Consider the following 16,795-nt stretch of genomic DNA (forward strand, 5'->3'; position numbering starts at 1 on the left):
GATAGCCTAAAACTCCAAGCTAATTTGAACTACAGCTTCAGAGCTTTGGAGCTTTATAGAATTTTAGAATTGGAATGCTTGGCTACAAAACTGTTTGGAGTTGGTAGAGCCGGTGGAGTTCAGCTCCCGAGCTATACCAAACATGCCTTAATATGGAAGTGGTCAGATCCTTTTATATCAACATTGCATTTGCTCTTTGCTGATACAATTGTAAAGCCAGCACAATGTACTAGTGTTTGCTTGTTTGGGTAATGGCAGGCAATCAGTACTCCTACCATCCTATGCCAATCTAACAGTGTCTGGAGCATTTCTCTGGATGGTATGTGTCACTTTCAGAACATGGTCCTTGCTCCATTTGTTGCATTGTTTTTGCTCTCTAGTGATACTATTCTTTTTTTGAAAGACTAGTGATACAATTCCAAATGTGGAACGAAACGAACAATCCTTTGTATTGTTGCCTAAAACAATGCTTTAATTTTCTTACGACTCTGCAACAAATGTATATCTAACCAACTGTGATCTCTGAACGTCCAAAAAATTTACCGACATGCTAAAGACTAATCTTCTGTTAGCAGGCTCACAAGCTTGAGCAGATCCTGATGCGAGGACCCTCCGTCCGCGACGCTGGCGCACGCCGCGCTCCGCAAGGACAGCGCCCTCGCCTTGATCCCCTCGTCGCCGAGCAGCCGCGCCACCTTGCCCCTGATCTCCTCCTTGGTGACGACCCCGCGCTCGTCGGCGCGGATCCTCAAGCCGGCGCCCCACACGTCGCAGATGTAGCTCTGGTTCAGGAACTGGTCGGCGAAGTAGGGCCAGCACAGGAACGGCACGCCGTGCCGCACCCCTTCCATGGTCGAGTTCCACCCGCAGTGCGACACGAAGCACGCCACCGAGGGGTGCGCGAGCACGCGTTGCTGGGGCGCCCAGCCGACGACGAGCCCCGTGCCGGCGACGCGGCGCCTCAACCCGTCGAGCCAGCCGTCGCCGACACCGTCGGCGAAGTTCGGCCGGACCACCCACAGGAACGGCCGCCCGGTGAGCACCAGCCCGTCGGCGAGCTCCTGGAGCCGTTCCGCGTCGAACACCGTGAGGCTCCCGAACGCCACGTAAACGACTGAGCCGGGAGCCTGCGCGTCGAGCCAGGGGAGGCAGGTCTCGTCTTCCGCCCAGAAATGGCCGGCCGCCGACGTCGACCTCGGCGCCTCCAGCGGGCCTACGGCCAGCGCCGGTATGGGCAGGAGGGCCAGCGCCCCGGACTCGATCTCCTGGAACGTGTTGCAGACGATGGTTTCGGCGAGACTGAATGTCGGGTTGTTCTTGAGCACGCTCTGAATCATGGCTCTGCGTGACTCCGGGCTCTTGCCAAGGCTGATCCAGGGAAGCTCGGTGGCGTCGATGGCCGGCATCTTGGGCCTCAACTGGATCCTCTCATTCCTTCTCACATTCCCTGCAAACGTAAGCCATCTCCTTGATCTTAACAGCTTGAGTTTCTAAACTAAACATGATGCATGCTTTTAAGATTGATTTTTTTTTCTGGGGATTTTTCTCTTTGCTCTTACCTGTTTCGTCGATGATGCCATCCTGTACCATCTTGGGAACGTGCATCCTGAGCGCGAAGATGGCAGCCGAGTAAGTGGAGAACAAGGCGACGCGCACGCCCACCGCGGGGACCAGCTCCAGCACAAAGCTCATGGACACGTCGGCCACCACCCACCTTATCTTCTTGGACCTGATCGTCTCCTCCAGGCCGCCGGCAAGCCCTCCAGCAGCTTGCCGATGTCCGTGCGGTCGCCATCGGGGCCCATGCCGTCGGGGAAGGAGACGAGGTCGATGCCGCCTCCATGGGTCGTCGTCGCTTCTGCCTCTCCTCCTGCCATGGCCGCGAGGATGCGGGCGTAGTTGAAGTCCGTGTTCACGAAGACGACCTCGAGGCCGTGCTCCACGAGCCGGTGCGACAGCTCCATGAGCGGCATGACATGGCCCTGCGCGGGGAAGGGCAGCACCATGACACGAGGCCGGGGAAGTGACGCCGCCGCCATGGAGGCAGCTGCGGTAGCTTGCGTGACTGCGTCGGAGTGGCCGGTGCCCCGGGGTGCTTTACGGCGGCATATGAAGGCGAGCTCGTGGATGCGGATGCGTCATGCCTTGCATCAGCGGGAGTGTGCTAGTGCTACTGGAGTCTGGATCGGGCTTGCCCAGCCACTCGTATTTTGCGTGGCGGCAGCCGAGAAAACAAGTCAAGTTGAACTGTATGAATTATGATAGATTGGCTGTAAATGCTGTATATCATATTTGGGCCGTGTAGTGTAACGGCTAAATTGTGCCAACAGCAGCTTCTAAAAAAGTGACGCTGGCCACAGAAAGCAAATTCGAACAGCAAAATAAAGTAACATTTCGATTCATTTTGAAAGAACATTTCAAGTTTGATTGGCATGGAAATACCAACATCGTTGGGATTTGGATCGATTTTCAGGTCAAGGTTCCAGAACATTTTTAAAGGGATTTCTTCCATTTTTTTTGTCCCTCTTTGCCAGTGCCAGGCTGCCACCGTAAAATTCGAAATTTTACAAGGGGGCCAGTCATACAACCGGGGCAATTTTAATAAGACGACCAGCAACCTACACGGCCCAACAGCCAACAGAAAGTCAGAGACCCAGTCCAACAGCCCACACAACTCCACTACTATAGTCCTACCCAGTTCATGGCCTAATGGGCTGGACTCCTGGACGCCCTCCACCACATTCTTATCATGATTGGCCCAGCGGTTGGGCTACTTGGCTTGGCTGACAGAGCAGGCATGGCGAGAGGCTCGTCGGCCGGCCTAGCTTAGATGCTCTTGGTTTGCTACCATTTTTACCATATCAAAATTGAGGTATGCTATTAAAATTTAGCGCAGTCTTCGAAGATACTTAAGTTTGCGTACATGTGTTTATAAAAGTAGGTGTACATACGTTGTGAGTATTTGAGTTGTATTGTGTAATTTAGAAAAAAAATAGCTATCAATTGATTCGTGCCTAAAATTTGGTCACTTTGATCAAAATTATGGCAAGTCACTGTAAACTTCTTAGACCTTGAGAAGAAAGTATCATTTGGCACTAAAATAAATAAATATCTAATTTTTTTCCAATAATTTAGTATGCTCTAATTTTAGCAAGCTAGGATATTGGACCAAGCAGGCTCTTGGCACACCGTCTGAGATTCGACACGACGACGGGCCCTCCGATGGCCCGCCGTCCCCCGCGCTGGTCGACGGGAAGCTCTCCTCTAATCTTGGTCGGAGCCGCGTACGTCCCTCCACCACGAACCCTGCCATCCCCTCGACCGGCGGCGCTTTCAGCTCCGGCATCCTAACGACACATCCCTACTGTTCTCTCAGCAGATTCACAAACCTCAGCAGATTCTGATGCGAGGAACCTCCACCCGCGACGCTGGCACGCGCCGCGCTCTTCAACGACAGCGCCCTCGCCCTGATCCCCTCGTTGCCGAGCAGCCGCTCCAGCTTGTCCCTGACCTCCTCCTTCGTGTCGACCCCCCGCTCGTCGGTGCAGAGCCTCACGCCCGTGCGCCACACGTCGCAGACGTAGCTCCGGTTGCAGAACTGGTCGCCGAAGTGGGGCCAGCATAGGAACCGGGCGCTGTGCCTCGCCCCTTCCATGATCGAGTTCCACCCGCAGTGCGTCACGAAGCATGCCACCGACGGGTGCGCGAGCACGGCTGCTGGGGAGCCCAGCCGACGACCAGCCCCGTGCCATCGCCGACCCGGCGCCTGACCTCGTCGAGCCAGCTGACGCCGGCGGCGAAGTTCGGCCAGACCACCCACAGGAACGGCCTGCCGGTCGTCAGCGCCAGCCCGTCGGCGAGCTCCTGGAGCTGTGTCGCGTCGAAGACCGCCAGGCTCCCGAATGCCACGTACACGACGGAGCCGGGTGCCTGTACGTCGAGCCAGGCGAGGCAAACCGGGTCATCTGGCCAGAAATGGCCGACCGCCGGCGTGGCCTTGGGCGCCTCCAGCGGGCCAACGGCTAGCGCCGTCTTCGGGATGAGGGCCAGCGCCTCGGACTCGATCTCCTGGAAGGTGTTGCAGACTATGCTGTCGGCAAGCGCGAGCGCCGCGCCGGTCTTGATCACGGTCTGGAAGATGGCTCTCCGTGTTGGAACTGATCAAGCCGATCAGCCTCTCACTCACAAACTCTCTGCACTAATGCAAGGAAGCACTCCTTGCTAGCTTCTCTCGGTGGAACACAGGGACACACAAGAAGAGTTTTGCCGCACTGTACAGCACACTCTTAACACAATGATTACAGAGGTTTAAATAGCACTCACACACACACACACACCACATCTGGCCACACGACTCGGCCAGGCACTCCGTGATTTCACCACTACCTACATGCAAGCCACTACTTGCATGCCGATCACCACTAACACATGCAGGCAGCAATTAGCTAGTTGATCCACTTTTCACGCCACTTGCATGTTCACTTGACTTGGCCGCACCTCCAAGCCACCATGCACCAGCATGCAGTCACTAACATGAAGATCGCGGCCTCGCTAACCAAACTAACTCATGCATGCACCTGCTAACACACTAACACGACACGACTAATGACTCACAAAAGGATAAACATCAAGATTATCTCTAACAATCACCCCCTTAATCTTGATGAATTTATTTTGCACCTCCTCGTTGGGCTTCAAAGCAGCGTGGGTTCGTCGTCGGCGTCCGCCACGGTGAGTTGTGGCACACCCTTCATCACTTTCTTCACTGCAGCAGGACACTCATCGGCGAAATGCCCGAACTCACCATAGTTGCGGCAGTCGATCTTCGACTTGTCAAACTTGCCATGGTACTTCTTCTTGTCGCTGCTGCTGGAGCCTTCACCACGTAGCTTCTCTTCAGCGACTAAGGCCTCCCACTCAGCACGTGTCAGCCGTGGCTCGGCACACGCAGCCAACAGCTGCTGCTCCCCCTCCCTATCACGACGCCGCCCCTTTGAAGACTCCTCGAGCGCCCTCAAGCGCCCGATCATCTCCGTCACCGACATCACAGTCACATCCCCCATTGCTCGATGGTGCTGATGAGGGGTTGGAACTTGTCGGGGACCGAATACAGGAGCTTTTCGACGATAGTGGTCTCCTCCACTTTCGTGCCGAGAGAGCGAATCTCGTTCACGATCGTGGTAACCTTCAAAGCAAAGTCATTAATTTTCTCAGAATCACCCATGTACATACCATCAAGCACCCTCTTGAGGGTCTATACTCAGGCCTTCTTGACACGCTGTTCACCCATGTTCATCTCCTTGAGAGCATCCCACGCCTCCTTAGCCGTCTCGTGCTCGGAGATGCTCATCACCACAGCCTCCGGAATAGCTTGAACAATGGCGGCGAGAGCCATTTGGTCCATCTTCTCATCAACGCCTTCTTTGTTCACCACGGCAGCCCACACACCTTGGGCGCGCACGAAGATCTTCATCTTCACAGCCCACACAACGTAGTTGTTCTCAGAAAGCACGGGGTAACGGAGTGTCACCCCCACCTCGTTCACTTGCTGCACCACCAGCTTGTTGTCGCCGTCGTCGTCGCCGTCAACACCTTTGCCAGGACGGCGGTCCGGCGGCGTGTACGCTCCATCCCCAGTCATCTTCTAGGCTCTGAATACCAATTGTTGGAACTGATCAAGCCGATCAGCCTCTTACTCACAAACTCTCTGCACTAATGCAAGGAAGCACTCCTTGCTAGTTTCTCTCGGTGGAACACAGGGACACACAAGAAGAGTTTTGCCGCACTGAACAGCCGCACTGCACACCAGTGCTTTTCTCTCTTTTTCACCACACTCTTAACACAATGATTACAGAGGTTTAAATAGCACTCTCACACACACACCACGTCCGGCCACACGACTCAGCCAGGCACTCCGTGATTTCACCACTACCTACATGCAAGCCACTACTTGCATGCCGATCACCACTAACACATGCAGGCAGTCATTAGCTAGTTGATCCACTTTTCACACCACTTGCATGTTCACTTGACTTGGCCGCACCTCCAAGCCACCATGCACCAGCATGCAGTCACTAACATGAAGATCGCGGCCTCGCTAACCAAACTAACTCATGCATGCACCTGCTAACACACTAACATGACACGACTAATGACTCACAAAAGGATAAAGATCAAGATTATCTCTAACACTCCGTACCTTCGGTGTCTTGCCGCCGCCGCTCCAGGGGAGCTCGTGGGCGTCAACGGCCGGCATCTTCGGGCTCAGCTAGATCCTCTTGTTCCTTTTTACGTTCCCTGAGCAATCACCAAGCATGTCCGTTGATGTTAACGCTACAGATTGTTGGATGCCACTTGAAAATCGCAGTGTTCATGTCTCACCATCTTCGTCACGGATGTCGTCCTCGACCATCTTAGGAGCGTGTGTCCTCATCGCGAAGATGGCAGCTGAGAAGGGCAGAAACAAGGCGACGCGCACCCCCGCCGTGGCGGCGAGCTCCAGCACCCAGACCATGGGCATGTCGACCTATTAGATGAATCTGTAACATATGCATCTAGAAGGTTCTTGGCTATAGATAGAATACGTAAATCTTCTGTAATTAGGAAACCTTGTAAGCCACGCCAGGGGCTCTTCCTGTCTATATATAACACGCAGGCGGCATGAGGTCAAGTGCACGCTTTAAGCCCTCTGATTATCTTACATGGTAACCAGAGCCATAAAAGATTAGATCCATCTTCCACCATGTCAACCTCCTACGCCGCCGCCATTAATCCCTTGGTTGGCCAAGCTGTCTCCGAGAAGCTGACCAAGAACAACCATGCACTATGGAAGATGCAAGTGCTTGCCATCGTGAGGGGCGCATGCCTGGAAGGATTTCTCACAGGCGCCACAAAGACCCCTGCATCGTCTACCGTGAAGAAGACAACAGATGGCAAAGATGAGGAGGTGCAGAACCCGCTCTACGTTGAATGGGTTGCTACGGATCAATAGGTCCTGGGATTCCTGCTCTCTTCTATCACTCCAAATATTTTGTCTCAGTTAACTGCTTGCAAGACTGCTGCTGAAGTATGGAGTGTGTCGAGGCCATGTTCACCTCGATGTCACGAGTGCGCACCGTCAACACCAGGATCGCGCTCGCCACAATGAAGAAGGGCAATCTCTCCATGGCGGAATATGTTGCCAAGATGCGGTCTCTCGCTGATGAGATCGCGTCTGCTGGCAAGATCATCGATGATGACGAGCTGGTCTCCTACATTCTTGCCGGCCTTGATTACGACTACAATTCCATCATCTCAGCCCTAGTCGCCAGGACTGAGCTGATCAGTGTGGGAGAGATGTTCTTCCAGCTGCTCTCGTTTGAGCAGCGCATGGATCTTCTCCAGTCTGATAGCCGTTCCTCGGCTAATTCCGCCAACCGGGGGCGCGGTGCATTGCGAGGTGCGTGAGGCAGAGGACGCTCACGCGGGGGTGCTCCATCTCGCGGGCGTGGCTGAAGCAATGGGCAGCGCCAGCAGAATCAAGGCGCACAAAATAATCAGCAGCATAGGCCTAACAACGGACCTAGGTGTCAGGTTTGCAAGATAAAAGGACATACTGCTGATATATGTTGGTACAGATTTGACGAAGACTTTGTACCAGAAGAAAAATATGTAGGTGCAATGTGTACATCCTACGGAGTAGACACCAACTGGTACATGGATTCGGGCGCTACAGATAACATCACCAGCGACTTGGAGAAACTATCGATCCATGACAGGTACAAGGGCCACGATTAGATCCACACGGCAAGGGGGGCAGGTATAAAAATCAGTCATATTGGTCATTCTACTGTTACAACTCCCAGTCGTGATCTTCATCTCAATAATGTTTTATATGTCCCCAAGGCCAACAAAAATCTTGTTTCAGTTCATCGCCTCACATCTGATAATTCTATCTTTATAGAATTTCACCCTGATTCTTTCTTGATTAAGGATCAGGCAACGAAGAAAACTCTGCTTAGGGGACGCTGTGATCGTGGGCTCTATCCTCTCCCTGCTAGGCGCACAATAAAGCAAGCCTATGGATCTACAAAAATTTCTTCTGACAGATGGCATTCTCGTCTAGGTCATCCGGCTGCTCCGCTTGTGGAGGAAGTCATTAGCCAATTTAATCTTCCTGTTTTAGCAGATTCAAATAAATATTCGGTGTGTGATGCATGTCAAAAGGCCAAGAGCCGTCAGTTACCTTTTTCTCATTCCAGCACTGTTTCCCAGCATCCTTTAGAAATTATTTATTCTGATGTGTGGGGCCCTGCGCCCAAATCAGTTGGTGGACACAAATACTATATGAGTTTCATTGATGATTATAGTAAGTTCACCTGGATTTACCTCCTTAAATTCAAATCTGAGATTTTTACCAAATTTCAAGAATTTAAATCTCTCGTTCAGTGCTTATTTAATCGTAAGATTATAACTATGCAGACCGACTGGGGGGGGTGAATATCAAAAACTGCATCCCTTTTTCGCCCAAGTAGGCATCACACACCATATCTCCTGCCCGCATACACATCAGCAGAACGGGACAGCCGAACGCAAGCATCGCCATATTGTCGAGGTTGGTCTAGCTCTTCTTGCTCATGCCAACATGCCGCTAAAATTTTGGCCTGATGCTTTTCTTTCCGCCACATATTTGATAAATAGAACGCCTAGTAAATTACTATCATATGACACGCCCCTCTTTCGACTGTTCAACCAACAGCTAGATTATTCCTCTCTTCGTGCCTTTGGATGCGCCTGTTGGCCCAATCTACGACCCTACAATACCCATAAACTCCAATTCCGCTCCAAGCAATGCACTTTCTTAGGATACAGTCCGTTTCATAAAGGATTTAAGTGCCTGGATCCTGATTCTGGAAGGGTTTATATTTCTCGCGATGTAACTTTTGATGAATCTCTATTTCCCTTTCAATTTCTTGGTCCTAATGTTGGTCGTCGGTTTCAAGATGAAATTAATCTTCTACCAACCTATTTGTTAAATCCGACTAGTGGGGTTCGTAGCATAAGTGATCATGTGGCTGATTCTTCAATTAATCCTGCTAACAATAATTTCCCAGCGCATCAAGTCATGCAGGAATTGCCGTCATTGCAAACAGAGATGCCTAGCGCTTCTTCTGGCGGAGCTGACCCCAAGGTGATTCACCTGCGCCTCCAACGACTTTTGCAGGTATATCTGTCCAGGAGTTTGAGCCCGGCATATCGTCCCATGACACATCGCTTGGACCAACGGCCACCTCTCCGATGCATGCGGGTGATTTTGTGTCCGGTGCACCTGACACGAGGGTGCTGGATCAGGAGGCTCCGGCGGCTGTACTCATGCCGGGATCTTCTACGGCACCTTCGGCTGGGGGCGAGCTATATCAAAGGCCGAAGACCCATTTACAAAGTGGTATTCGCCAGGAGAAGCGCTATACCGATGGTACGGTTAGATATTCTTTCTTGACATCTACTGGTGAGCCACAAAACTTATCAGAAGCATTAGAGGATAATAATTGGAAACAGGCAATGGATGCTGAATATGATGCGTTAATGAAAAATAAAACATGGCATTTGGTTCCTCCCCGGAAAGGGCGTAATATTATTGACTGCAAGTGGGTATATAAAATCAAATGTAAACAAGATGACAGCTTAGATAGATACAAGGCTTGGTTGGTTGCAAAAGGTTTTAAGCAACGATATGGTATTGATTATGAAGATACTTTCAGCCCTGTTGTTAAAGCTGCCACTATTCAAGTTGTTCTCTCTATTGCTGTGTCCAGGGGTTGGACTATTAGACAATTGGATGTTCACAATGCTTTCTTGCATGGGCTTCTTGAAGAAGATGTCTATATGAAGCAGCCTCCTGGGTACGAGGACAATTCCAGAAGAAACTATGTCTGCAAGTTAGATAAAGCTCTATATGGATTGAAGCAGGCGCCTAGAGCATGGTTCTCAAGGTTAAGTAAGAAACTTTATGCCCTTGGTTTTAAAGGATCCAAAGCCGATACTTCTTTATTCTATTACAGCAATCGTGACATCATTATATTCATGTTAATTTATGTTGATGACATAATTGTGGTTAGTTCGAAACAAGAGGCAGTGGCCGCATTACTTCAGGATCTCCATAATGATTTTCCATTAAAAGATTTAGGTGACTTACATTATTTCCTCGGTATCGAAGTTGCCAAAACTAAGCATGGAATTATTCTGACACAAGAAAAATATGTAAATGATTTATTGAAGAGAGCAAATATGGCAGATTGCAAGCCAGTAAGCACACCTCTATCCACTAGTGAGAAACTCTCAATTTATGAAGGAGATCCGCTCGGTCCTATAGATGCATCAAGATACAGGAGTATTGTAGGAGCCTTGCTATCTTATACTGACAAGACCTGACATTGCTTTCTCAGTAAATAAGGTTTGTCAATTTCTTCATGCACCAACAACAGTATATTGGGCGGCTGTTAAAAGAATACTGAGATATCTCAAGTCATGTGCAAAGCTTGGTCTAAAGATAAACAAGTTATTTTCTTTCTTGGTAAGTGCATATTCAAATGCTGATTGGGCAGGCTGTCCTGATGACAGAAGATCAACAGGTGGCTTTGCAGTATTTCTGGGAAATAATCTTGTATCATGGCATGCAAAGAAACAAACTACAGTATAGGTCAAGTACTAAATCTGAGTACAAGGCATTGGCCAATGCAACTGCTGCACGGTTGTGGTGTGATAACATGGGGGCCAAATATCTTGCATCAAATCCTGTGTTCCATGCTAGAACTAAACACATTGAAGTTGATTTTCACTTTGTCAGAGAACGGGTAAACAGTAAATTACTTCAAATTGATTTTGTTCCTTCTGAAGATCAAGTGGCAGATGGTTTCATCAAAGCTTTAAGTGTACGAAAGTTGGAGAATTTCAAGTACCATCTCAACTTAGAAAAGTTATGATTGAGGGGGAGTATTAGATGAATCTGTAACACATGCATCTAGAAGGTTCTTGGCTATAGATAGAATACGTAACTCTTTTGTAATTAGGAAACCTTGTAAGCCACGCCAGGGGCTCTTCCTGTCTATATATAACACGCAGGCGGCATGAGGTCAAGTGCACGCTTTAAGCCCTCTGATTATCTTACACGACCACCATCCACCTGATCTCCTTGGACCTGATCAGCTCATCGAAGCGGCCGAGCATCGCTGCCGGCAGGCCCTCGGAGAGCTTGCCGATGTTGGAGCGGTCGGCGTCGGGGGCCATGCCATCCGGGAAGGAGACCATGTGGATCCCGGCAAGGAGCGCTCCAGTCTGGTCTCCTCCTCCTTCCATGGCCCTGATGATTCGGGCATGGTTGAAGTCCGTGTTCACGAAGTAGACCTCGACGCCGTGCTCGGCGAGCCGGTGGGACAGCTCCATGAGGGGCATGACATGGCCCTGCGCACGGAACGGCAGCATCAGGACACGAGGATGGCGAGGCGCCGCCGCCATGTAGGCTGTTGCGTGCTTGGCGTTGGAGTGGTCTACGGGCGGCGATGAGGTACGCCGGTAATGGTGGGTCTGCGCGGCTACCGGTAATGGCGAGCCTGGGGATTGAGATCGAGTCTATCAGTCAATGGACGTTTGCTCGGTTGGTATGTGGATGGTCACATCTAGCACCGCGATCGCCGGCTCATTCTTTTATTGAAGGCTCGTTCTCGTTGATTCATATTTAAATTCAATAAATTTACAAGAGCGACCGCATCGATGCAACTAGGTCGTTTTTACACCGCAGCAGACTTAAAAATATGTCACTGGGTAAGGTTCCTTGTGCTATAATCTGCTCAGTGCTCGTATTTTTCTGAATTTATTCCAGGATCCAACGGACGCTATTTTTTCAATGTTAGTTGACAGCTAGGTGTCTATGGTAACTTATCCGCCGGCTCAGTCTATCGGAGGTACTCATAAGAGTAGAGTTGCGTGCATGTATTTATATGGGTGAGTGTGCGTGCGTGTGTCTGCGTATGTGTTTTTAAAAACATAATCATCATATTCTTATTTTTATAAAAAAATTAAAAAAATAAGGTATCTGTCCAATACTGCCTTACACATGGTTGTCCCGGTTAGTGGCGCATCCAGGTCAGAATAATTTGGGGGCACACTGTTTCTATATGAGCCTAGTGGTGCATTGGTATTTTTATAACGTACTGCTCCTAAGTGACGTTTTGTCTCAAGTCCATCAGTTCAAACATAGATTATAAATTATCTTTTGTGCATTTAGTCTGTAGATCTTAATCTGAATTCTAGAAAAAGGATTCATCTTCAACCTTTGCGATCGGGCACGGCCAAATTTTTATAGTATTCTCAATTCACAAAATGGTCCCAAACAATAAGGTGAAAATAACGCAAACGAAAATATGTTTTAAAATTTTATAGAAAACTTTTACGGAAAAGTAGTTTCATGATTTTACATTTTCTGCTATGTATATTTTCTCCATGATTTATCACTCGTCACTTCACCGGCACTTGGCTAGTTGGCTTTGCGCATTCTTCCAAGCGGGGATGGCGCGGACAACCGCCTGCGAGAAGCCAAGCACAACACGTCCACAGATTTTAATATGTACTATACGTTTGATCAAATAGATGCCATTGGCTGTTTCTGGAATTCAATCCGCTAGAGTACAAACGCTGCAAATTTCACGGTGCAAGTGTCCATCCCTATGATCGATTCGCTCTCTTGCTTCATCAGGCATCAGCTCGCCGATCCTTTCACGAGGTCCGCAAATCCTTTGAGATTCCGGCGCGACGGCCCGTCCTCGCCGACGGCCCGCCGGGCGAGGTCCCGCAGCGCGAGCGCCCTCGCCTTCGTCCCGGCGTCGCCGAGCAGCTCCTCCACCTTGCCCCGCACCACGTCCCTCCCCACGAGCTGCACCGTCCCGCCGCCGGCCGGCCGCGGCACCTTGAGCCCCGTCCTCCACACGTCGCAGATGTACCTCTGGTTCAGGAACTGGTCGGTGAAGTAGGGCCAGCACAGGAGCGGCACACCGTTCGCCGCGGCCTCCATCGTCGAGTTCCAGCCGCAGTGCGTCAGGAAGCAGGCGACCGCGGGGTGCGCCAGCACGCGCCGCTGCGGGCACCAGCCCACCACGCGCCCGCGCGGCGCGGTGCGGCGGCGGAGCCGCTCGAGGAGCTCCTCGCCCGCCGACCCCGGCCTGACCACCCACAGGAACGGCCGGGAGGTGAGCAGGAGGCCCTCGGCCAGCTCCACGAGCTGCGCGGCGTCGTAGGCGGCGAAGCTGCCGAACGCCACGTACACGACGGAGCTGGCCGGCTGCGCGTCCAGCCACGCCGCGCAGGAGGCGTCCTCGGCCCAGAAGCTGCCGACCGGCTTGTCGGAGGAGAGCGGGCCCACGGGGAGGACGCCGGGGAACAGCGCGAAGGCTCCGGGCTCGAGATCCTGGATGGAGTTGCAGACGATGGTCTCGGCGAGGTGCGTGGCCGCGTTGTTCCGGAGGATCAGCTGGAAGATGATCGGCTGGCCCCTGGGGTCGCCGGCGCGGTTCCACGAGAACTCGGACGTGTCGATGGGTGGCATCGCCGGAGCCAGTTGGAACGTGCCGCGCCACCTCGGCCAGCCCCCCTCGTCAAGCACACCGTCGCGTATCATCTCCGGAATCTTGATCCTCGTCGCGAACATCGCCGCCGCCGACGGGCAGAACCCGGCGGCCCGGAGGCCGAGCCTCTTCGCCACGGGAAAGGCCCACGCCATGTTCACGTCGGCGATCAGCCAGCTGATCCTCTCGCTCCCCGTCGCGTCGGCATTGATCCTGCCAACGAGCTTCTCCAGCTCGCCAGGCATGACCGTCGAGAACGAGTCGGTGAGACGGGCGAGGTCCTTCCGATCGTCGCCGCTGCCCAGGCCGTCCGGTATGGACACCATGGCGACCCCGCCGAGCTCGCTGTCCCTGGTCGCCATGGCATCGAGGATGAGCCCGTGGTTCAGCTCGGTGTTGACGAAGGTGACCTTGACGCCGTGCTCGACGAGGCAGTGGGAGAGCTCCATCATGGGGATGACATGGCCCTGCGCGGGGTAAGGCAGGACCAGGACGCGAGGTGCCACCGCCATGAGATAAGGTGGGAAAGGAACGTGCAGTGTTGTGGTTGATGTTTGAGCTTGCAAGATCAGTATGTAAATGACAAGCAGGAAAGGAACAAAATTGCAAGATTGATGGACAAAGACAGCTCATTGCAGTTGATCGGCTCATAGATAAAAAAAAGAGGGAGATCTGCAGATCTTGGGCTTTTATTACACGCTGGACAACATGGATACACCTTGTTTAGTGGTCAACAATGATTTCGATTCTCTGAAGAACAAAGAAGGTGAGTGCAGCCCATGAGGTATCCTGACGGCCCACGGGATCCTACACGAGAAGCGGGCCAACCATTCCCTTATGTTGAGTACTTCAGTAAATGTCAATTCGGCCCACCAAGGAAAAGGAAAATGCGTCATTCCTTGAGGAGCTCCACGAATCAAGTTCTGATGCGAGGACCCGCCCTCCGCGATGCTCCTGCGCGCCGCGTCCCTGAGCGCGCCCACCCTCTCCCTGATCCCGTCGTCACCGAGCACCCGCTCCACCTTGCCGCTCAGCTCCTCCTTGGTCACGACGCCGTCCGCGCCGGGCTCCAGCGCCAGGCCGGTCCTCCACATGTTGCAGATGTAGCTCTCGTTCTGGAACCGGTCCGTGAAGTAGGGCCAGCACAGGAACGGCACGCCGTTCCGCACCCTCTCCATCGTCGAGTTCCACCCGCAGTGCGACACGAAGCACGCCACCGCGCCGTGCGCCAGCACCTGCCGGCATCGAAACAAAACCGGCCGTAACATCACGTCCTTTTCACGACAGATTTGGTGCCGCGAAAGTCGTGTGGCGTGCAGCGTACCTGCTGCTGGGGGCACCAGCTCACGATCATGCCGGAGCCGCCGACGCGGTGCTGGAACTCGTCGAGCCACGCCTTGCTCAGGCCGGCGGCGAAGTCGGGCCGCACCACCCACAGGAACGGCCGGCCGGTGAGCTCCAGCCCCAGCGCGAGCTCCTCGAACTGGTGCGGGCTGAAGACGGTGAAGCTGCCGAACGCCACGTACACGACGGAGCGCCCGGGCTGCACGTCGAGCCACTCGAGGCACCTGGCATTCTCGGGCAGGAAATGCCCGACAGGCTTCTTGAACTGCAGGTCGGCGACCAGGGGGCCGATGGGCAGGATCTCCGGGTGCAGCTTGAAAGCGCCCGGCTCGGCGTCTCGGAACGAGTTGCCCACGATGACCTCGGCGAGGTCTTTGGCCTCGTTGTTCCGGGTCACCAGCTGGAAGACGCCCGGTTGGCCCTCCGGCGCGCCGGCGTTGTTCCACAACAGGCGCGACGTGTGGAGCGGCGGCATCCAGGGCGCGAACTGGAGCGTCTCCTGTCACTTTGGCCAGCCTGCACTTGCCCAACAGTGACGAATCAGAACGCAAATCATCAAGCAATAATTGACTGTTCCTCAGAAATTGTTCGGCTCTCGTCTGACACCTTTCTCGTCGATGACGCCGTCCTGTATCAGCTGCGGAACTCTGAACAGTGAGGCGAGGAAGGCCGCGGACCCAGACCAGAAGCAGGGGGCCCTGATGCCGAGCTTCTTGGCGACCTCGAACGCCCACCCCATGCCCTGGTCAGCGATGAGCCAGCTGATCTTTGTGCCCTCGGACGCCTCGACCCTCCTGACGAGCTCCTCCAGGTAGCCCGGCATGTGCCGCGAGAGCGCGTCCGCGAGCTTGCCGATGTCCTTGCGGTCGTCGCCGTCCGCCAGCCCGTCCGGGACGCCCACCAGGTGGATGCCGTCGAGCACGAGCGCGTGGTTGGCCTCGGTGTTGTCGAAGGTGACCTCGATGCCGTGCTCGACGAGCCGGTGGGAGAGCTGCATCAGAGGGATGACGTGGCCCTGGGCAGGGAAGGGCAGGGCCAGGACGTGAGGAGCCGCCATGATGGGGAGGTCGGAGGCCGAACAAAGGCGTGGCTCGGTGGTTACGTGTATGTCCTCGTCGCCATGGCCCATGGGCCTCTCTCTGCCTTGGAGTTCTGTGGCGACAGGCTGCGAAATGTATGAACATATCCAAGATTGCCGACCGCTCTACCAGAGCCAGAGAATGCAGCACTGCACATCACTCGCGTGTCGCGTCCCAACAAAAACTGGCGCCAACAAGCTTAGAGCATCCCCAACCATAACTCCTATATTTGGGTCCTATAATTTGTATTGACATATTTGATGTGTTTAGGGTTTAAAAAAAGTTTATACTCCAACAGCAGGGTCACAAATCATGTCATTTACAACTAATTGGGGAAAGATTGGAGCAGAGGCATTGGGGAAAGAAGTCTCTGTCAGTTAGATTTCGTGTGCCAGTTTTTTATAAAATAGGACTCCTGTTGAAGGCTATTTTTTTCTTTAAGTCCTATATTTCAAAATAGGACCCAATTTAGAACTTCCATTGGAGATGCTGTTACCATGCCATTCATGGTCGATCTGGCGCAGGTGACTATGCTCTATGCCGCCAATGTTTTCAAAGAGATCTGGTTTATTTCATTTTTTTCAAATGAAGTTCAATTGATTGACACACATATCTCGATTTAACGAGAAAATCGGATATTGTACTCCAAAGAATCACCAACTTGCCTTGGGACCTATTCGAGTGAAGTTCAATCAACTAATGCCTGAGCTCTAATCCTTCCTTCGAAAAGAATAGTATCTAAATACCTAATATTTAGATACTATTTAGCGTGTTATA

The 16,795-nt window shown here is 52.6% G+C and overlaps 1 protein-coding gene and 3 pseudogenes across 1 annotated transcript; 1 reads left to right on the forward strand and 3 right to left on the reverse strand.

Annotated features, from left to right (window-relative positions):
- Positions 1-423: 423 nt before the first annotated feature.
- Positions 424-2,370, reverse strand: LOC112874354 (annotated as a pseudogene).
- Positions 2,371-3,245: 875 nt separating this feature from the next.
- Positions 3,246-11,493, reverse strand: LOC112874355 (annotated as a pseudogene).
- LOC112878365 lies at positions 7,225-7,290 on the forward strand (annotated as a pseudogene).
- A 1,058-nt stretch (positions 11,494-12,551) lies between the features above and the next one.
- LOC112876973 (UDP-glycosyltransferase 83A1-like) lies at positions 12,552-16,096 on the reverse strand. Its single transcript, XM_025941164.1, is given in 4 exon segments — positions 12,552-14,062; positions 14,609-14,830; positions 14,920-15,455; positions 15,546-16,096. Coding segments are annotated over 4 exon segments (2,610 nt in total). The 5' UTR covers positions 16,069-16,096; the 3' UTR covers positions 12,552-12,733.
- Positions 16,097-16,795: the final 699 nt, after the last annotated feature.

Source organism: Panicum hallii, chromosome 9 (genome assembly GCF_002211085.1).
Source record: "Panicum hallii strain FIL2 chromosome 9, PHallii_v3.1, whole genome shotgun sequence".
Lineage (NCBI taxonomy): Eukaryota > Viridiplantae > Streptophyta > Magnoliopsida > Poales > Poaceae > Panicum > Panicum hallii.